The sequence below is a fragment of the Watersipora subatra genome, chromosome 4, assembly GCF_963576615.1.
Source record: "Watersipora subatra chromosome 4, tzWatSuba1.1, whole genome shotgun sequence".
In the NCBI taxonomy this organism is placed as follows: domain Eukaryota; kingdom Metazoa; phylum Bryozoa; class Gymnolaemata; order Cheilostomatida; family Watersiporidae; genus Watersipora; species Watersipora subatra.
In genome coordinates, this window is record NC_088711.1 from 63,008,185 (window position 1) to 63,031,946 (window position 23,762).

The 23,762-nt window shown below is 35.0% G+C and overlaps 1 protein-coding gene across 3 annotated transcripts in view; it reads right to left on the reverse strand.

The window, feature by feature from the left end:
- LOC137392890 (ankyrin repeat and fibronectin type-III domain-containing protein 1-like) overlaps window positions 1-22,524 on the reverse strand; it is a 199,045-nt gene extending 176,521 nt beyond the window's left edge. For 2 of the 3 annotated variants that reach the window (XM_068079243.1, XM_068079244.1), the window contains exons 1-9: window positions 21,611-21,908; window positions 20,827-20,988; window positions 20,176-20,298; window positions 19,626-19,701; window positions 15,804-15,907; window positions 14,999-15,114; window positions 13,785-13,863; window positions 12,634-12,759; window positions 968-1,162 (exon numbers count right to left, since the gene is read on the reverse strand). In XM_068079243.1, the coding sequence (XP_067935344.1) occupies window positions 968-1,162; window positions 12,634-12,759; window positions 13,785-13,863; window positions 14,999-15,114; window positions 15,804-15,907; window positions 19,626-19,701; window positions 20,176-20,298; window positions 20,827-20,988; window positions 21,611-21,617 (988 nt within the window). In that variant the 5' untranslated portion in view covers window positions 21,618-21,908. Of the gene's footprint in view, window positions 1-967; window positions 1,163-12,633; window positions 12,760-13,784; window positions 13,864-14,998; window positions 15,115-15,803; window positions 15,908-19,625; window positions 19,702-20,175; window positions 20,299-20,826; window positions 20,989-21,610; window positions 21,909-22,474 lie in introns of those variants that run through there. The other variant, XM_068079245.1, reaches the window with a different exon arrangement.
- Window positions 22,525-23,762: the final 1,238 nt, after the last annotated feature.

The following is a 23,762-nucleotide window of genomic DNA, read 5'->3' on the forward strand; positions in this document are numbered from 1 at the left end:
AAGTGCTCATATATCTGCATAAGCGATTCCAATCACTCTTATATATCATGGATGAGTACTTGCAAATGTTCATATATCTAGGTAGGTACATACAAGAGATCTGGATAATTACTTGTAAATGCTCATAATCTGGATAAGTAGGCCTACATACAAGAGATCAGATATCTGGATTAGTATATGCAAATGCAAGCAAAGAGAAACAATATAATTTGAAATGTTAATTCTACCTGACTGAGTGGTGAGGCCTGCCATAGAGATGTTAAATTTAAAGTTGCCGGTTTGACAGAGTTCTGAATAATTACACTTGTTGCAACAAACATGTGTAAAATATTATTTGCTAACAACGTTAAAAATATTCAAGGATGTTCAACCTTTTCCTTCATATACAACAAAGTTTAGTACCCTCACTGTATCCTTTATGTATAAATCTGGTCATTTAATATGCACTGGTAGCCATGGCAACATTTTGTAAGCTTACTATAACAATACCCTTGACGTCAACATGCAACTGCCAAGATATAAAAACAGTACTAAGCAAAATGTTAGAGCAAAATACCGACGAGGAAAAAAAATAACCTATTCGTTGCTCACATCCTTATGTCGAGCAGAGCAGGTGCTTTATAATCGTTGTGATGAACAGAGCAGGTGTCATAAAATGAAGTAGACATAGTAATTTAAGAAGGATGTAGTAGCAGCTATATAAGACCTAAGATAAACATATTTACGTGACTCTATGGTTAATCCACTTTGTTGTTTTCAAATTTCTCACACAGTTTTCACTCACAAAAACATCTACAAATGAATCATCAAGCAAATAATTTTATGTCATCAGAAACTACACGTTCGTTCTGTAACACATTTCAGGTGTTTTCAATGTACCTATTTGCTAGCAAACTGCTTTCCTGTGTTCATTTCCTTCTGTTAATCAATCACGCCCGTGGCTGTTAAATGAGCCCGAGGTACTCACTTGACGGGACAGCTGATTTAGGTTCAGGATACTTGCTTTCTCCGTAGCCTTTCATATTGCACACAGACACCCTGATGTGATACAGAACTCCTTCTAACAGGCCAGTAAGCTCATAATCTTTGTGAAGTTTTGAAGTTGATAGAAACTCCTTATCTGTTAGTTCACTCGGGAATGTATCACAACAACTCCACTCGACTAAAACATCATGAAACGTTGTTGTTAGGGTTGAACCACTACATGGATACAATTACGGGAACAGAAGAAAAACTGGTAAATTTTGTCACTCCTTTAGGTTATGCTCTATTGTGTTGCCCACCGCAGTTACAGTCTTAGTCATACAGGTGATAGTCAGCTACAATTTGTTCCATAGAGCTGCATGCAAATGTTTTAAGGATTGCACTGGACCAGAGTTACTCTCTCTCTCTCTCTCTCTCTCTCTCTCTCTCTCTCTCTCTCTCTCTCTCTCTCTCTCTCTCTCTCTCTCTCTCTCTCTCTCTCTCTCTCTCTCTCTCGACAGGAAGAGAAATGGTATTCAGCAGGTGAGAACAGATTGAGACACGCTAGTATTTCCATCCTATTGCAGTGGCTGGTATATGGGTAGGTTTATCCTCGCCTACTAGATGCTGCCACTGTGCATCACTAGAATAGCACAGTGCATTGACAGATGTTGCTTTTGGTTCTGTAAGAGTGTCCAGCTAACCCTCCCCGTTTATATGTATATAAGAGTTGACGGTTTAGTCCCTGTCGGTTCGACCTATGCACTGGTGATACCAGGTTGCATGTATTACCGGTAGCAGGTTCATATAGCCTGACCTGATCAATATCAGTATCAATCAGCTACAATATGATATGATTAATCAAAGACTTCTGCTTTGTCAGAGAGCAGAAATGTCAGCCAATGTTCTGGCAGCTAAACAGACTGAGGGCGGTGATGTCTTTTTACTGTTACTTTTATATGTTATCTGTTAATAATACGCATGCTAGCAACATACTGTTCCATTAAGTTTTAATGGAACAGTATGTTGCACAGTATGCTGTTGCAACAGTCTGCTGGGAGGGGTGGTGCACTCTTGTAATCCGACTACTTGGAAGCTAGGTTTGATGATCTATCTACTATTCAAATAATACTTTTATTGTAGTAGCTAGTTTATTATTTTGTGTAACTTTTAAACTAAAAACAAAAGCATCGGCAGCATAATTAGCCAAAGAGAGACAATCGAGGCAAAAGTAATCTGAAATGACATTAGCATGATAGATTTTATGCTGATATTAAATATGTCAACACCAATCGTCAATTTTGTAGTTATTTCTTTACTGAGGAATTCAAACCTTCCTCACATGGGTTAGTATGGTCAACGACTCTGTCAAATCTCTGCCTAAATTTTAGCCTACAATGTATTGTTTTTGTAAAGTTGCTGAGCAAAGAAGCAGCATCACCCTGCTATCATCAGCTAGCAGACAAGGAAAGATGAAAAAGTAAACCTCCTATGTGTTAGGAGGCTTATTAAATCAGGTATGGGGATAGGTTAGGTAGGTGATAGGTGACACACTAAATTTAACTCTCTCACATATGCTATGAACATTGGCCATGGCTAGGGAGTACCAGTGGCTATATAACACTAATGCTTTTGCACTGCTTGCCAATTAAGATCTAACCAAATGCTGTAAATTCTCATTTTAATGTTACTCTTTCTGGTGAGAATATTATTTTTTGCGTTTATCAACTTTTATGTTTGGTTGATGTTTATAAATAGACGAAGCTTTATAATAATTATAGTGATTCATCAAAGCAATCACAGTGTTTCTACTATCTGTATCAACAAGAACAAATCCTGCCTGTTTGTTATATAGCTATTGCATTGGAGTTGAGGTAACTAGACACAAACAGATGCATGGAAGTTAGTTATAAAGCTCGAACCATAGAACAGTCATTGTCAAAACTACCGACTGCAAGAAGGGAGAGAGAGAGAGAGAGAGAAGAGAAGAGAAGAAAAGACAGTGTGTGAGAGTGTGAGAGTGTGAGAGTGTGAGAGTGCGAGAGTGCGAGAGTGCGAGAGTGCGAGAGTGCGAGAGTGTGAGAGTGTGAGAGTGTGAGAGTGTGAGAGAGAGAGAGAGTGAGGGAGAGAGAGTGTGAGAGAGTGAGAGAGAGATAGAAAAGAGAGAGAGAGAGAGAGAGAGAGAGAGAGAGAGAGAGAGAGAGACTGTGAGAGAGACTGTGAGAGAGACTGTGAGAGAGACTGTGAGAGAGACTGTGAGAGAGACATAAGGAGAAGGACGTGAGAGAGAGAAAAAGAGGAAGAGAGAGTGAGTGCTATTACATACACTCTATTGGTAAATTATAAAGAGATACTATCAACAATGGTGACCAAGTTGGTAAGGTCTGAGAATGGTGAGAAGCTACAATACTACAAATATAGGTTTGCTAAGTTTGCCTGACTGTAACACTTTTATCTCCAGCAATGGTCAAAGATAACTGCTCAAAAAACATGACCTTCAAACATTCTTCTGAGTTTACTCATTTAAGTAGTTACTAAGGTTAATCACACAGGCTCTTCCTCTGGTAACAATCACCGGTTAAACCAGCCAAGGATGATCTTTATAATAATGATTACACTTTCAAACTTTTACTCAATGAAGCGAATAGTCTCTCCATTTTCCTCTCCAGACAGTTAAACCCTAGACTTTGACATTTAAACAGATAGGAATTTAGGAAAGTTTCTTGTGAGTTTGACTAACATGCCATTACACAGTTCATGTTCTGGTCAATAAACAGGCACAAACTTTTCTCTGCGTAAAGTCTATGGTCTATAACAATAAGTTAGTAGAACTTCAACAAGCACTCTAACATTTATCATGCACTCGCGTATTGCTAATGTTTAAAGAGTTATTAATAGTGAGAAAATGCGTATGCAAACTTATGAAATCGGGTCACGTGTGAGAATAAATTATAAGAGTTATATATTTGAAACTGTCTCGATGAAGTTAAGTCTCGGTTCCACACTCTAATCAACATGAAATAAGTAGTTTCCTGTGCAGAGAAAAAATCTAAATAAGTGAGTCCTTAACAGCCAGAAGAAGTGAAATAATACTGTTTTTAGGTAAAATTCCATATCAAAACTCTCCCACAGTTCCCCCCACAATTCCAAAACTCCTACACATTCCTAAAAGGTTAGCTGGAGTAAGAAGCCAAAGATATTCATCGGTTGGCTTCAACAGCTCAAGTGGTCAGTGAAGCATCAAATATTACTCTCCTACTATATTAATGTATGTTCACACAGTAAATCAGAGGGCTGCACTAAAGGTTGATTTGAAAAAGTCGTTTACGTGATGTCAACAACCAATAAAATAAATCTAATCTCTTTAAAGATGAGAAAGATGAAAACATGGCTGAATTCAACTACGCATCTCATTGTGTTGGCTGGATTCATCTGACAAGAAGCTCACTCAGCTGTTGTCAGAGTCTGCCTAACCAAGATAGCAACCATTTAGCTTTGACTTGTATTTACATGTAAATATTTGCTCATCACATTCCAACAACTTGGTTTCACCTCTTGTTTTAACATTATGTATTTGCCAACATGTTCAATCTATCATTAAGTACATTTGAAAATAGGAGTTATCTGCTACTAGAAAGTATTTCTTTATAGAATATATGCATGAAGCTTCTGAAATACGGGCAACTGTAGCATCGTTATTCTACTAAATTAAATCCAAACTAGAGCCTGCACTTTATTCATATGTGGCCTGTGCTCTATACACATTTTACACCTATTTGTAGAGCATAGACTGCAAGATGAACCTTTCTTATAACAAAATACTGAAAACTGCTATTTCTAAAGATAGGATTAATTTGTTATTTAGATAATATTTGAGAAACTATTATTCTAATAAAACAAAGCTTTACTTTTAATCTGCTTAAAATCACAGTATAAAGAAAAGCTTTGTGAGCTTTTCAACAGGCACTCCAATGAATATTTGGTAAAAGAGATAACAAAATATTTTCAACAGCATTTTTTCATCCTTTAATCAGAAATTTGATCTCTCTACAATGTCAAGCGTATAGCTGCTTAGCTTCTTATTACACCCACAACGCATGCAAAATACAATATTGATAATACTAATAGACCTCCAGAATTGAATGTACAATAATAACCTGAGTATATATAAATAATGTATAGCCACAGCTAAGTAATAGAGTCGCATCACCTTCAAACGGAATTCCAAGATGAATGTCCAACTAAACACGGATTATACTGACAAGTTCTGCAGGTTGTGTTTTTAGTATAGTCCAATAGTCAAGAAGGCAGGTATAATACTGCTGTGGTGCTTGACAACGAGTGATGGTCAGAGTGAAGTATTGGATAGACTCGCTCTGTAGTCTTCAACTGTACGCATCGTTGAGCAAGTGATGATGGGATGATGAGGTCTCAACTCCGTTAATCCAGCCAGTCACAAAAGAGGAAGTGGAAGGAACCTCCCAACACCCATTCAAACAGTTAGTAATACTAAATTAATGGACTCAAATGGAATAATAAAATACTATGATCTCTGAGATGGAACTTTGTTCCACTCGGTGTCAGATGGTAACTATCTTTGCTGTCAATTGATAAGACGCCGAATGCAGCTTTTCGACTTTTGAACTAATTGCAAAAGCCAGTAAAATAGGCTCATATTACTGTGATACATTGCCTGCAAGCTTTGACTTTCCAATCCAAAGTAAAAAAATTTGGATCTGTTTTATTTTCAACTCGGACAGTGTTGAGATTCTTTCACCTCTTGCTAGGCCTCAATGGTAGGTATGACAGTGTGTCATAGACAATTTTCTTATAGGTTGACATGCAACAAAATTCACATTACAGTTATTTGGTATCAAAAGATTCACCATGTCTTACTCTGTTGTGTTGTAGGTGCAAAATATGTGGAAAGGTGATTACAAGCTCTTAAAAGCTCAAAAACGAACATAAAATCGCAGCCACACGAGACCGCCGTAGTTTGGATTCTCTTTCCAAAACGGCTCAAAAGTGATGTAGTTGTGAGAGATGGTTTCTGTTTACACTTTCATGCAACCTTATTCGTCGAAATATTTTTACAAATATACCTCACGCATTCAATGAAACCATGTCTATTGTTCTTACGCGTCTGTTTTATCGTCATCGTAATGCTGTCACTTTTAGCAATGATATCTTATAACATATCGTAAAATTTGTTTACTTTTTTAGCCTTAGCTTGAAGGAATACATATCATTGTCTGATAATCATGCCGAGCCTTCGGGGTCTTCCGTAAAACCCGAAGTGTTTGTCATTAACTAGTACTACGATAAGTTTTATATTGAGCTTTTTATTGGCCTTTCGATTCACGCGAGAACATCACGTGACAAGACAATAACCAAATTTCATGGCTATGTCATCGAAATAAAGAGATTCCAATCTACGGCGGCTTTTCGTTTTTTAGCTTTTAAGAGCTTGTAATCACATTCCCACACATTTGGCACCTACAACACAACAGAGTAACACATGGTGAATCTTTTGATACCAAATAACTGTAATGTGAATTTTGTTGCAAGTCAACCTTTTAAGTATTTTAATTACATGACCCGTAAAGGTTAGATGTGTTGTCAGTAATTTGTCACTTCTATGCAGGTATGAAGCTGTTTTAGCTAAATGTATAACCTCACCGTATCTGGCCAGAAAAAGACGCACTCACCCTGTTCATTCAAAAAAAGTTGTATTTTTACAACAATTACTGTTAGGACACTATGATAGACTTTTTAAACATTTTATGAATGTTAAAGCGCTACATTTAGCATTAGAGCTTTCAGCATGCTTTTATGTAGCTACTTTTTTAAAAGTTGTTGATGCCAGTTTGCTATCAACCTCTAAATATATATACATGTAAGTACAACCTCTAAATATATATACATGTAAGTACAACCTCTAAATATATATACATGTAAGTACAACCTCTAAATATATATACATGTAAGTACAACCTCTAAATATATATACATGTAAGTACAACCTCTAAATATATATACATGTAAGTACAACCTCTAAATATATATACATGTAAGTACAACCTCTAAATATATATACATGTAAGTACAACCTCTAAATATATATACATGTAAGTAGGATCTCTTACATTATGCCATTGCAAATTCAATCCAGTACATTAATACAGACAGGTGTGTGTGAGAACACAACAAATACAGCATATCGTAAAACCTCTAATTGAATGCCGTGGCGCTCTATTTTCCAACCTTTCTCTCACAGTGGCAGTCAAATAGAGGTGGCGTTCAATTAGAGGTTTTACGGTTGTTCTGTTAAGGATAAATGTTTGAGCAAATACATTGCTGTGGTGAAGTAATGCCAAATTTGTAGGTAAGAAAAAACATTTTCCAATAAACAAAAAAAATAAAGTGTTTTTTTGTATTTTAGGCTGTTTGTTAGATGACTCACAGCAAGAGCATTATTGTCATTCACCTTTATATCACGTAGTTATAGCCTCTGGGGTTAGGTTGTCAGGACATTGCATGGGCAATGCTGAAGAAGGAGTTGCTTTCTCATCGTAAAAAAACTTTTCAATTATAATAAGAGCAGCAAAACATGAGCAATAATACTCAACTATTTGAGATTCTGTATTCCTACTAGTTATATTACATGCAAGTTAGAAGTTGTAAGTAAAACATAGATATTAAAATTATTCTTATAATTTATTCTGTTAATATTACCCTGGGATAACTGCGTAAGCGTTGTAGCACTCTACTAATATATTTCAAAAGAGTTTAAAAGTTTGGTAAATGGGTTCATTAAATTACTTATTGCCTAAATGTTAGCTTGCTAAACTAAGAGATGCGCCGACATTATGCAATGATTTAGAAGCATGATGAAGTTTGCTTTACAAGTTTCTGGTTCCAGCAGGTACTCTCCGGTATCAACTTCATCAATAAACACCAGTTGTTTTAGTTTTAACAATTGGTTAGGATCAGCTACTTGCTGGTAGGTGAATAAATCATCACTCTTACCATCCAACAACTGTGGCCTGACAACAACTGTGGCGTGACAATAACTGTGGCGTGACACAGAGCAAGTCTTCAATATAAACCAAGCTACACGACTGTTCTCAAACTTTAAAACGAAAAAAATGCTTCCTTCTCAACTTTTGCTAAAAATGTTTATATTAGGCTAGCAGCTAAAAACAATGAAATAGTCAAGCGTGTCACATGATAAACTGCTACTGCGTGTCACATTATAAACTGCTACTGCGTGTCACATTATAAACTGCTACTGCGTGTCACATTATAAACTGCTACTGCGTGTCACATTATAAACTGCTACTGCGTGTCACATTATAAACTGCTACTGCGTGTCACATTATAAACTGCTACTGCGTGTTACATTATAAACTGCTACTGCGTGTCACATTATAAACTGCTACTGCGTGTCACATTATAAACTGCTACTGCGTGTCACATTATAAACTGCTACTGAATTACAGCATTCATATTTATAATCATTAATTTGATATGATTGATCTTTATACCCTCTGACACTTTTAGGAAACTGCAATTACATAGACCAGGCACAATTGAGCTGTCAAATTCTCCTATAACAAATAATAAATGGCATTCCTGCTTTAGTTGAAAACATCAGCTGTCCAGGTGTCAGCCATTTTAAGATGATTAATTCAACCTCAAGTGTTTTTGATGAAAAGTAAAGCTTATACATAGATTCATTAGTCAATGCTAGTCTCTTTAGATCTGACAATAGAGTGGAATCATGTCTTTAGACTTAACCTCAAGTCTTTAGACTTTAGCTAAAGTCTAAAGACTTGAACTCAGTTTTTAGATTTGAGGTCAAGTCTTCACACTTGAGGCCAAGTCTAAAGACTTGGGCTCAAGTTTTTAGAGAGGAATAAAGTATCATGGATAAAGAGTGCAGAAAAAAGGTGATGTTCATGTATTAAAGTTTATCAAAAATGCTAAATACAGAGTTTGTCTGGTAGCTAAGTGAAAAGGATAAAGTTCAGATGGAGAGTACATTGCGGGTTGAAAAGCATCACATAATCTTTAACTCGATTTTTATGGAACTTTTTATTTGTTCTGACGGAAATAGTTTATGCTAAAAGGTTTTTGCTGACGTACACTCAGTATTTTTGCTGTTAGAGCTAAAGTTTCTGCCATAAAGCTTCAATCTAAAGTGTTTTTGGAATTAGAAAAAGACTCTGCACAAAAATAAATGTAGTTGACAAATAAAAGCCATGGTTAATTTTGTTTTGTTTAGTGAAACCAGCTGCATAAGAAAAACTTTTGGACTTTGTTCGAAATGCAGAGCCTCATTCTGTAATATAAAATATAGTTATCAGAAAGATCTGAGGCCCAATGTTGAAAAAGAATTTTTCAGTTTTTTTCTTATTTTTTGTGAATAAAAGAGTTTGGAAACTGTGATATTATGCTGTCAATGCTGAGTAAAAAGAAAATTAGCTTTTTCATTTTTTGTCTAAAATTATACTCAATATCCTAAACTTATTGTAGCAAAACTTTTGTGGATCTGTTAACTCTGTGATCGGTGATTGATCTTTTTGTATAGGTGCTCCTGAGGTGAGCCGTCGTTATAAAAGCTTTTCGCGTTAAAAAGTTTAAATTTTACTAGCAGAAATATGTTTAGGTTGCTGTTTACAGTTTTCTTCTTTTTCTTTTTTGTGAATAAAAAGGTTCGGAGATTCGAGATATTATGCTGTCATTGCTGGGTAAAAAAAAATTATGTGGTTCATTTTTTGTTTTAAATTATGCTCAATATCCTAACTTTATTGTGAGAAAGTTTTTGTGGATCTGTTAACTCTGTGATCCATGATCAGTGTTTTGCTATAGGTAGTCCTAAGGCGAGCTGTTATAAAGGCTTTCAGCATTAAAAGAGTTAATAGGCAAAGGAATGATTTATGTTTAAAACTACTAACAGTGTTTGTCAGTTCACACAAGTTCTAGCTTGCTGAAGAGAGCTCTGTTAACAACCAGACAGTGAGAATTCAAGTAGTAACAAATGTTCCTAAGGCATCAGATTGTATTATATTAAGGCCAAGGTTAGTTCTGCTTTGTTAAAGTTTATTTTAGCCACAGCATTATACCAACTAATGCTAAATACATTTAAAATATTTAGTTCAAGTTCCAAAAGTTACTTATTCGCTTAAAATATTTAAAAAAAAATTTGTTGATAGAAAAGAGTAGACCACACAAGTCTACCAATTAAGAAAATTAATGATCTAGAAGGTTTCCAATGTTAAGTTAGATGAGTCAACACTGAATCGCCTCTCATAGACCTCTTTCCTTAAATCCTTTCTCTTAAGTCAATTGATTTGAAATTCATTTTGTGGAATTTTTCATTAGAATTAACTTCCCTGCATCACCCTCTAGAACTACCTCATCTAAACCGCTTCACTCAAATTGCTTTACTCAGAAAGAAGACTTCTGTTAACAAACTTCTCTTACCAGCAAGACATTTATTAAAACACTTTGATATATTTTCTAGCATATTGGAATTTTCAGAGACATTTTTTCTTGACTCTAAAATGTTTCCCAGATTTTTTTTATTTGCAACGCTCGCGCTATTTGAAAGTAGTTTAACTAAGTAGCTCTAGATTCTAAGAACAGTTAAAGTCAAATTCATGAGCTGTATGGTGTTAGCAACTACAAACAGAGGAGTGATCATTCTGAATTCAGAAGATTGAGTTTAAATGAAAACTTGATTATACACCCTAAACCTTAAAATCTCATATTTCTGGTCAGTCAGGTCAAGGCTTGTTGATCAATATTTTAAAATCTCACCTTGGACTTTTCGACCTACAGCCTTGTCATTTACACGCATTCAGACAAATTATAACTAGCTCAGACATCTTGAAAACAATTTATTGCAACGATATTAACAATCTCATGTCATCCGTCTAAAAACTATTTTGTGAGTAAACTAAAATTTTGTAGAAAGTTAATAAATTTTATACGGTAAATATTATAGTTTTCAGCATTGTTCTTGATATAATGTTCTTCTTGTGGCAAATGTACTTAAGTACCATTATTTTCATTTACTTTGAAACCTGCAAAACTATATTCAGAGTGCATATAGAACTTTTAGATGAATAAATAACTAATTAACTAAGCATAACCATATACAGCAGGAGTTGTCTACTCACTCTCAGCTGCTGCCATTAGTACCTTTATGATTTAGAAGTTTTAAGTAATTTTAAGTAATGTAATGCAATATTATGCTATGTAATTTGAAATACTATGTACTTACATACAAAGTAACAATCTATATATATAAATCCAATTGTTTGTTAGTTTGTTGGTCTGTCATCTGTAGGTCCAGTTATAGCAATAAAATGCGCCAATGAAAAAACGCTTTGCACCGGAATGTACACTTTGTACTCAAAAAAATGTGGTGTGGCAGATGGACCACTACACCACTCAGCCACCTTTTCATCTATAGAATAAGTAGATTAACTATTGCCATAGATATATAAACCTAGATATTGATATAAAATATATAGATATAAGATTTACATGTATATATCTATGACCATTGCATACTAGCCTATGCTTAAAGATCGTTATTGCTTGAGATATCACGAAGCGTAGCAATTATAAGTGCAAGTATTCCAAGCAGTGGCCAGCTGGAAGCGTGGCTCAGTTATAGACTAATAATGCACTTAGCTTCACATCCATGCATCTACTGAATGCAAGGGTTCATTTCCCGTGAGGTGCGAGTTTTTTTTCAATTTCCAGACAGAAGGATATGGTTTTTGTTATAATAAAGATTTAAACTAGCTTAAGTTACTCAAATCCATACAATGTATATATTCTTAATCACGACTTCATACAAATTCATAAGTTACTAAAAAACTGTTTTATTACCCAATATTATCCATAAAACTATGCATCCAACTGGCTTTACTATGAAATAATTGTGCACATACGTATGCACCTGCCAATCTTTAATGCTGATTGGCTAAAATAGCACAGTTCATGCTTCAGCTAGCTTGCTTGAAGATCATGATTACATGAGAGATCATGAGGCATAACGATTATAAGTACAATTGTTCCAAGCTGTGGCAAGCTGGTTGCGTGGCTTAGTGGTAGTGTGCTTAGCTTAACATCCATGCATCTGCCAAATGTACAAGTTCGATTCTGGTGAGGTGTACTTTTTTTCCTTAACACCCAGATGAAAGAACAGCCATGTTTTGATTACATGAAAGATTTAGACTAGCGTAAGATACTGAAGTACATTGGGTAAAGAAACTTAACCGATAGCAACTACATTACCCGCCACTGTTTATAAGCCGTTTTAAATCTTAAATGAAAGTGTAGCATAAGAATTGCTTTTCAACAATCCATTTTAGCTGTGCCTCGAACTTTCAAATATTTGAATTATGCATCAGATTAACAAACAGAAGCAAACAAGTACCTTTATTTAAAAGCTAGAGCGGTAAATGTTGTGTATGTTGATTAAATATAAATCTTTTGTGCAAAGACTTTTCTAACTATTCATGCAACGCAGGGCATTCAGCTAGTATATATCATATAAATTAATATAATAAAAATATATCTGTCAAGGTTAATAAGGTCAGCGTGAGATGGTGCTACAAGTTATTAAACTGTATATGAATATAGTGGTACCTTTATATCCAATGATTGGAGTAGAACCATCTTGGCAGAGATCTATGTGTGGAGACTCAAACATAACTTTAAGTGATGTCTGACCAGTGATACTCAGTTTTACCTTTTCTGGAGGGGGAGGTTGTACTGCAACAGCGTTATGTAAAGTTTAAAAAACAAAGATTAGCCTTCTTCCTTAAATACCCGTACAACTGTATCCTATTAGCTGTGCTTGTAATCAGAGTATGACCGGATATAAATTTCAAGTACATACAGGTATATTTATAGCATACACATTGGGCTACCGAACTGGACAGCAGGTCCAATGTAACAGTTAAGTTAGAAATAAAGTTAGTCAGTAGAAGTGATCAACTACTAACTCTAAGTTAAGTTAGTCAATAGAAGTAACCTACTACTAGCTCTAAGTTAAGTTAGTCAATAGAAATAACCAACTACTAACTCGAAGTTAAGTTAGTCAGTAAAAGTGACCAACTTCTAACTTTAAGTTAAGTTAGTCAATAGAAGTAACCTACTACTAGCTCTAAGTTAAGTTAGTCAATAGAAATAACCAACTACTAACTCGAAGTTAAGTTAGTCAGTAAAAGTGACCAACTTCTAACTCTAAGTTAAGTTAGTCAATAGAAGTGACGAGCTACTGACTCTAAGTTGAGCTAGTCAGTAGAAATAACCAACTACTTACTTTAAAAACTAAGTTAGTCAGTAGAAATGATCAACTACAAACTCTAGGTTAAGTTAGTCAGTTTAAGTGACCAACTAATAACTCTAGAAGTTAAGGTAGTCAGTTGAAGTGACCAAGTATCAACTCTAGAAGTTAAGATAGTCAGTAGAAGTGACCAACTACTACCAACTACAAGTTTGTGAGGCTGACTGAAAACTGCTTACACACTTTTTTTAAGTTTTCAAATAATAAATATTTAATTAACTAATGAATTTGTTAATTGGAAGTAATTTATTATTCAATTCAAAATCTTTTTTTATTGAAATACCAAATTTTGGCACAAACAAATTTATTGTATACATGTAGCTTTGTTTCTTCTAACATCATATAAAAGCCTATAAAACCTATTTTACACGCTTACATTTGTAGTTGTCTTCTTCCTTTACAACTATTCATAACAGTCCATCATAGATAAAGCACACATAGGGCTCACCTGATTGGCTGTAAATAGCTTTCATTTTCTTTAGTACTTTCCTTTTGTTCAACCAAACATTAAGCTTCTTCTCTCTCACCTGAACAACATCCAGACGCAAGATCACTGGGTGGAACATGAGTGTAAATATTGAATCAGATATTATAAATTATATGTGTAATAAGAGTTGTCAGCTCTTGCGAAAAAGTTTGAATTTTGAGCAAGTTTTACTCAATGTTAATTAAAAAATACTACTGAGTGATTAATTAGTAAACAATGAGTGTGTGCAGGGTAGATTAGAAAGCTTTCATAATGTTTTGTTATATATGTATCATAAAAATTATTTATCTTGTTTTTTAACGAGGAGATACGTGCAATAGTGAACACAAACGAGGACCTGATTGACGGTCATGTCTATAAAAGCAACTCTTGGAGTCCTGATCAGGTAAGAGCTAAATACCGATAGTTTGTTTACCTTGTTATCAGTTAATCCCCCTAAATTGTGGGATTTGAGCAAATATACACTTTAAACGTTAGTTTGATGACAATCTAGATAAAGTGCTTTCAATTTAGATAAAACTGACATTTTGAAGGCCCATACACCTTATTCACTTTTTATAATGATCTGGTTGCTAGGCAACAGATATGAAACTAAGCAGTTCGCTTGAAAGTTATGTTATGTGAAAGTAGCTCTTATGTCAAGATGGTCGGCCATCTGCCAAAACAAGGTCAACACTGAGTTAGAAGCCAAAACTCTCCCTCTTAGTAAGCTGCTATATGAATGACATTATCATCAACCAGCAGAGCTTTTGCACACATGGGTAATCAATTTATTTTAAAAACTTAATCTATTCTTAATCTTTAGGATTAAAGTGTAAATATAATCAGTAAAATATCATTACACTTTAAGGGATTTAGTTGATAGCATTATGGACCAAAAGTTTTAGCTCGTATATTTTTCTGTCTAAAAACAGAATCGAATATGCTTGGCACTACTTTTTCAAGAATTATTTTAGACCAATGCAAACAGCATTGTATTTTTGCTTGCATAAACTGGTGGGTTGAAAATACACAGTTGCAATTTTATTTTTGCAATTTCAATTCAAATGAAGTTTCAATTTCTTCAAAAGATGTGACTATTTTAGATGTTTTGAGACAAGTTAAATAAAGAGATTGTCGTACAAATTATATTTTATTTATTTACTATGGAGTTATCTGCACAGGTTATAGAATACCTTGTATTTGCTGTTCATAGCCATGATAGTTCCACTCAATGTAGCAATTGCCTGCTCACAGTCACATATCAGTCTGTCAAGTTCTGTCATAACTGTTGAGCTGTCATCTTTTGGTGCTAAATTAAAAAAACACAAATATTCCAGATTCCAGCTTTTTAGAGCGATCTGTGACTATAATCATGAGGTAACAGATGTGCATTTATGATGCAAGTAATATTAACAGCGATATTTGTCAGTAAGTGTGAAGCAAGCAATAAGAGTTACTATAATAGTGGGTTGCAAAAGGTTGTTTTTGGATCTAAGGCTAAGGCGTGTCAAGAAATCGCTTTAACTGGTATCGGGTAGTTGTAGCTGGAAATACTTTTGTAATTCTTGCTCGAAGCAGGAATTTAACCTATGACGTTTCTAAAATTACTCATGCAACGAAAGTATTTGGTAGGTTAGCTTTCAATGGACAGGCTCATGTTACAAGTCTCAGTTAAATGGTTGGAGAACATCCGGCCACAGTCAGATGGGAGCAGAAGATGAAGTCGTTGATTACATACAGAACTCTTAGCCTCTGGTCTAGAAGCTCACCAGCAGTTTTGAAGTACGGGCGGTATGTGATGGCCGTTGCATGAAATACAAATCAACAAGCAAGAAAATTCACTTATTTGATCCTTTTTGTTGCATTTGTTAACATTGTCAGCATAAAAGAGCCTGTTAAAATATGAGCAGGTTTTACGAAAATGTTAATAAAAATATTCATGCAACTCCAGTAAGCAAGGCATGCAAAACTGAGTGGGCCATAAATTAAAAAACAAACCAAGAAGCTGCACTTGGGCGGCATGCTCTAGCAGGTACTCCGTTATGGATCTGGAGTTCAAAAGAAGTGCTACATCCAGCACTGACATGCCATCTCCATTCAGACTAAAAATATTTTATAAGAAGCTGAGACAAGAATCACTCTCTTGGGGGTTATGTGGCGTCCCTACCAGGCACTATTAGCGACTAGGGCATTATCTTTTACACAGGTTGATTGAAAAGGTTAGCTAAGGTACATGAACGTGACCTTGAACAATGGTCAGAAGACAGCATGCTGCTAGTAAACTAAGACAATAACAATAAGTATACAAAAGAGCGAGGAGAGGGTAACTTGGATGATTAGCGTTTAACCTTTTAGTCTGAGTGTCATACACAAGCCTTATCCTGTGTTACTATTATTGTATAGAAAAACGAGGATGTGTACAGTCTGTGGTAGTGAGAGCAACTCTTATGTAGCATCTAAAACCATGAACGTCTAGGTGAGCAAAAAGTTGGATGAGAGTTGTCTGATCACTCATAAAGTGGTATTAGTAGGTATACAATATGTAGTTAAAACGAGTCATCTAGGCTTGTAACATCTATGGATTTTAAGCTGACTACTCAATGCATGTAATAGTAAAACAATTGCATAGAGTTTTATAAATAAAGTCTAGACTCTGAATAACCTTCTAATAAAAAAACATAAAACAACAGCTTAATTGTATGTATTTAGATATAATAAGGTTAATTAGTTCATTTGTCTTTGACCCAAGTTGTTTGCCACTGGTAGTTTCAAGTATATTTAAGTTGGAGAGGCAATGCATTCCACAGTTTACCAAAATATCAAATGACAAGGGAGACTGTCAAGGAAGACAACAACTGCAGGGCCTAACAAATCCAAATGATGCTCATCACTATAAGCTGTGGATTCTATTTGGATGTTCTGGAGATTTGTAGCCACTGCTCATTGCTTATTTATAGTCACTTTACAAGTAGCGAGTCCATTTCACAACATTTTTATGCATTTTCAGCTCTTTCATGTTACAACTGTTATTGCTGTCAAGTATTCTACCAGCAATGTCTTCTAGCCCCTATATTTATCTGTTTAACCCTCTGCAAATCTCAATTCACTCTTTTAGCACCTCCTCAAGACCTTGGTCCTCTTTTGTTATAATCTGATTCAAGATTCATCTCAGAAGGCATTTAAGCAAAATGTAAGACAGATTGAAATTCGTAAAATTTACCCATTACCGAGCCGGCCCATTCTTTATGTTATTTGGCTGTACGTTTGCTTTAGATAACCTCAATTAAGTCGGCCATCTTATTAAAAATGCATAATCAATCATAATCAATTCAACTCCAATAGTAGTAATAACGGACAACTAGATGATTTAGGTTTTCATTCAGAAATATTTATGAAATTTTTATAATACAAGACCATGGTGTTGTAATATAATATGATGTCTTTGTAATGGAAAAAAGATGTATACCTTATGTAGTATATGCCATGTATCGCAAGAGCTTTCGGTTAGAGCATTGGATAGCACAACTGTGAACGTGGTCTTTATGAGTTCAAATCCATCAGGACGCGGATTTTTAGTATCAAGGTTTTAAGATCTATAGCCAGAATGCAAACAGATCCAAACACGACGAGGACATACTTTGAGAAATATAAAGATAAGGTCATGGTGTTGTAATATAATATGGTGTCTTTTTAACTGACGAATGAGAACTAAATCATGTATATTTGATTTGTTGAAGTGAGTCATCCTCATTGGACAGATTACTATTTCCATTGTTATTCCTTCTATCTAAAGTCAGCTGCATTTGATATTTGTAGAAAAGAACTTGCGAATTCATCTTTAATAAAGATCGCTTTTGAATCGATGCTAAATTATTAGAAATGATACAGATGTCAAAGCCTTTGATCTTTGGTACATTTGTAGTTGTTTTAGATCTGTCAAATGTTACGCAATCAAAAGATTTTGTACATGTAGATGATTAAAACATTGGCCATTACGGGACTCTAAGCCATGACATTGAACTTGTTAGCCTGATGTTCTAATCAACTGAGCTAATCGGCCACCTTTCATAGCCTCAGAATAATTGTGAAAATATTTATACTCTGTCCTTTGTGACAGAAAAAACTGACAGACAGACAACGGCCAATAGTACTATAGATACGTGTATGCATATTAGAATGCTATGGTCTTTAGAGAGAGAAAAAATATGGAAAGAGGGCAGTAGAATAATCAATAGTAGTTAATATAGGTGATGAAAGGAGAAATGAAAGACAATTGAAAGGGTATATGGACATAAAACAGAAGCCAACAGAAAGACAGCTTGAAATAGTAAATTTCTCATTATTATGCAGCTATTTGGCATTTGGACATCCACCCAAACATTGATCAACTAAATTAATTCAAAGAATGTTATAGCTTTATTTAAAACAACGCGTATTAATTGCTCCTTCAAGTCAGGGTTTTTAGTAAAAGGTTTAGTCATTCGCAATCAACCACAAATGATAAATCTAGCAAATATGCACCAGAAAATAAGCGCTTTAGAGAATTTGCATACCTCCGATAAAGGTAACTATGCGTTGCCATGGTTAGTTGTGTCTGCGGCTGTGCTAACTTTTCTAAGTATGTCCTTAATTATATATCTATTTTATAAGGTAACTCTATGAGCTCACCATATTATTATAAGGTAACTCTATGAGCTCACCATATTATTATAAGGTAACTCTATGAGCTCACCATATTATTATAATTACTGCACTACTTTCACAGTTATGCTACAATAATTGGCGGAATGCACCATAAAAACTGTAACTAAAGGAATAGAGAATACTTTAAGAATGTGCTAACTAACTGATATCCATAAAAAGAGTCTATCGACTACTGGAGGATCATTTTCAGCATCTACTCAAGTAAATGGAAACCTAAATACTTAACACATAGTTTATATAAAACACAATCAATAGTTAACTGCTGTCCACTGTTTTGTGACAACCACGCAAAAAATGGGAATCAAGAGGACCACGTTGGCCGATTTGGATCTAAGGCTAACCCTACCTTCAGTTATTCTCTTTTTATTAGAATATTCATCTAGTCTCTAAAACATTTTGTACTAGTTGAAAGTGCGCGGCTAATAATCGGCTTTGTCAAATTTCCTCTTTAACCATGGCTTTGGGTTTGGTGCACAAGAGAAGTGGCGGTCGATATTTCATGTAACGCTTCAGCTAAACCTGAACTTATGCAAAAATTGACACTCTAGGCATCCTCACCACATAAACACAATGTTTAGGTTTGTCCTAAACCGTGAGATGCCTCGCAGGTGCATAATAACATTAGCTGCTCTGAATTTAATGATATTCAACGATATTTATTTCTGTGGTGAAGGAAACTTGAATGAATGGGAAACTTTGATCTGCACTCTATGGATAGCACTCTATGGATCAGAATCAAAGAGAAAATTACCATGTATATTCAGCTACACGAATCCCAGCGATCGCAGGAGAAACAGTGCTTGTGCTCATTAGAAAACTTTGCGCACCGCATCACACGATGCGCTGCACTCTGTACCGTGTTAGTGTTTTTTACATTTATTTTGGGACTTTATAGGGGTTTGTAAAAACTGGGTTTACGGTGTCTAGTTACAAGGCCTCGCCTTGCTCCAAGAATGTGGAATGATCGGTATTCGATTCCCAAAAGCGATCCGTTTTTCGTACGCAAACGTACAGCGCAAACATAATTGGTTTAGAGATTCGCAATTCAATTTATTCAAAAGGTTTGGGACCCGTTTACCTTTAAAGTGTTTATTTCTGTAGGTACATCGTACTTACTCATTCACAGCTTCACTTCTCACATCTACAATAGCCTCTAGTTCCTCTAGGTTGTCTTGCTGCACAGCCTCAAATACTGCAAGATCAGTAGAAAGTTCGGCAAGGATTTGACTTGAAACATTTTGTAATCCTAATTGATAGGAAACAGATTTCTTTCGACACGACCAGATTAGGTAGGAAACCGGAGTGAAAGCACTTAGCAAGAGTCTGTAGGTGTAGAACCGAGCTACCTTGTGGGAAGCCATGATGACCATAATTGTCAACAACTTAAGTTTGAATTGCTATTAGATTAAGCCATAAGCAGCGTATCAAAAGGAGATCATTTGACAAACGTATAAACTCTGACAACTTTGCAGTTATTCGCCGTCTCACACTATGCCAGATGTCAAGACAAATGTCATCTCAAATACCACACAACAAGTTACAGGAGATAACCTTCTTCCTGAGCTGTGGTCCCAAGCACTGTACAAGCTATATAGGAAGTCAGTATTGTTGTTTTATATACAATAGCTTACCTGCGGCATTGTTTGTGTTATATACAGTTGCTTACCTGCGGCTGTATAGTCATATTCTAAGAGTGACTCAAAGCTTTTTTTCTTTTCCGTCTTGTACAGAGTCAGGGTCGTAAGGTCCGGAATTGATGTATCGTACGACCGAGATCGCTTGTGTACATCTGTAGAATTTACCTTGCATATATGGCTAATCTTGTAAAAAACAATATCAGCGACTATAATGAAATTATTGCCAATAAAGTAATGTATATATTATGCATTTCCAAAATCGATTTAAAGCCTTCAAGTTGTTTTGTATTTTCCTTCTTAGAGTATGACATAACTAGTTGCTTGTACGCTAATCAGTGTTCACTTCTGTGAATGATGAGAACAGTGCCAAGTCTTGCTGGGGTCTTACAACTCCAAAATATACAAAAAATATTTTTCAGACTAAAAAAAATTTTGAAAAAAAATTCATTTTTTTCCAGTTTTGCTCATATGGTATGTTGGCTTTAGTCAGAAAGCTGTCAATTTGAGTTTCTACTTTTTGCAATCCGTGTCCAGCATTCACGGCTAGGTCAAGGTCACTGTCAACAGTAGCAAACCAAACAGGCTATTGACCCGGTCAACCCAAGCTTGAAGCGTCACCAGAAAAGTTCAATCTGGCTCTCTGACCGCCCGTCAAACTTATGTTTGCCTAGAATACTCACAGTTCTTTCTTCTCATAGAGGCATCCAAAGAATAGGTTGGAAGCTGTGAGACATCTAAGGAGCTTGGGCTATTCACAAATGACCTTCTTAGAGAGCTTGTTCGCAGTGTCAGAGGGCTTTTCGCCAGCCCGTTGTCAATGCTAGATGTCATCACGTCTGTATCTAAAGTATGGAATAGGACCTCAATTATGTCTCAGTGCGGCTGAAATGCCATGCGTATTATAGCATTAGACACCAACTAAACTGCACCTTTGATAGAAATATTTGACGAGTGACAGAGTGAATGTAGTTATTTATTCATGAAATAATTGGGTTTTTATAACATAGCACCATCATTAAAAAAGTCATATCATTGAATCTATCATTAATCTGTAAGAAAATTGTTTTCGAGTTTAGGTATAGTCTAGTCATCTATATACTTGCTAGAATGTTCTATTTTATTGACAACGCTTAGAGTTCCATCAGAAACGCAAAAGGGTAGTTATGCAGGTTAAATTTATAAACACAGTATTAAAAATTGACTTATCTACTTGAGTTATTAGTTTACAGGAAACCCTGTTGAGATGTATTATATCAATCAATACAGTAGGGTCAGCATTTCCTTAGCATCTCTATATATAGCGATTATTTGTATTCATTTATAGCGCATTCAAAGCACTCAATATTTTGCAATCTATATTGGTAGCGTCTCTCTAATGATTGGCATGTCAACTAATATAACAACCTGCTTCAACGAGTTGCTTTTTCTCTCTACATAAAGTATAATATTACTAACAACTCTCACCTGACATGTTAAATGTATTCTAAGTTGTGTTTGTCTTTGTTATCTTTCAGTTCCTCTGCGGCAGTAACCTGTCAAGCACCTGCTGTTACTCAGGTATTATATTCTGGTTGATGTTAGGCATTAACCTACCAATTAGATTCTTTACACTCGTTTGGTAAGAGGCCGCCGCCACTTATATGATACCTGTTGGCATGTGTCTACAGTTAGCTCAAAACTACTCGCTAGAGCTGTCAAATCTCAAGTTAGGTTCTTGATCAGAAAGGCAGAATCACAACTAACTATCTATACCAGCAGTTAGTCGACTGACTACTGCAGTCTCAGCCGTCTCAGCGCAACAGGATGAGTTGAACATGATTTATTACCCCGAGTTAGAGCAAGCCAATAGCTGAGATCTTCTCTACACAACATTATGTATGGTAGAAGAATTTCCCCAATAGCAAACACATTGTTTTGTAATTGGAAAAAGGCTTGATATCACTAAAGATGTCTATTATAGACACAAACTCCAGTTGAGTTCATGAGTTGAACCGTATGTCTAACCATACTGTTGGTCTAACTTGAATTAGTCTAAAAAGATTTTTATGTCATCATTTGACATCGGCAGCTGGTCACTTGGTTTGGTTGGCTCTGCGTAAAACTACTCCGAGTTTTAATAAGATCTTTACTCAATCGTGTTACTCGCTTTGTTTGATTTGGTTGGATCATGATAAAACTGGCTAATCATAAAGGTCAAGGGCTTTCTAATAAAACCTTTTGCATATTTCTTGCATTATTAAATTGAACCTGTTTTCACACAAATTTTCAAATAAAACAAACTGCTTTTTTTGCCATTTTTTGCTAATATAATTGAATATATACAAATACCTTAATATGAAGTCTTTAGTGAGTACTTTGTCTATGTGTATGTACTATGTGTATGTACTATGTGTATGTACTATGTGTATGTACTATGTGTATGTACTATGTGTATGTACTATGTGTATGTACTATGTGTATGTACTATGTGTATGTACTATGTGTATGTACTATGTGTATGTACTATGTGTATGTACTATGTGTATGTACTATGTGTATGTACTATGTGTATGTACTATGTGTATGTACTATGTGTATGTACTATGTGTATGTACTATGTGTATGTACTATGTGTATGTACTATGTGTATGTACTATGTGTATGTACTATGTGTATGTACTATGTGTATGTACTATGTGTATGTACTATGTGTATGTACTATGTGTATGTACTATGTGTATGTACTATGTGTATGTACTATGTGTATGTACTATGTGTATGTACTATGTGTATGTACTATGTGTATGTACTATGTGTATGTACTATGTGTATGTACTATGTGTATGTACTATGTGTATGTACTATGTGTATGTACTATGTGTATGTACTATGTGTATGTACTATGTGTATGTACTATGTGTATGTACTATGTGTATGTACTATGTGTATGTACTATGTGTATGTACTATGTGTATGTACTATGTGTATGTACTATGTGTATGTACTATGTGTATGTACTATGTGTATGTACTATGTGTATGTACTATGTGTATGTACTATGTGTATGTACTATGTGTATGTACTATGTGTATGTACTATGTGTATGTACTATGTGTATGTACTATGTGTATGTACTATGTGTATGTACTATGTGTATGTACTATGTGTATGTACTATGTGTATGTACTATGTGTATGTACTATGTGTATGTACTATGTGTATGTACTATGTGTATGTACTATGTGTATGTACTATGTGTATGTACTATGTGTATGTACTATGTGTATGTACTATGTGTATGTACTATGTGTATGTACTATGTGTATGTACTATGTGTATGTACTATGTGTATGTACTATGTGTATGTACTATGTGTATGTACTATGTGTATGTACTATGTGTATGTACTATGTGTATGTACTATGTGTATGTACTATGTGTATGTACTATGTGTATGTACTATGTGTATGTACTATGTGTATGTACTATGTGTATGTACTATGTGTATGTACTATGTGTATGTACTATGTGTATGTACTATGTGTATGTACTATGTGTATGTACTATGTGTATGTACTATGTGTATGTACTATGTGTATGTACTATGTGTATGTACTATGTGTATGTACTATGTGTA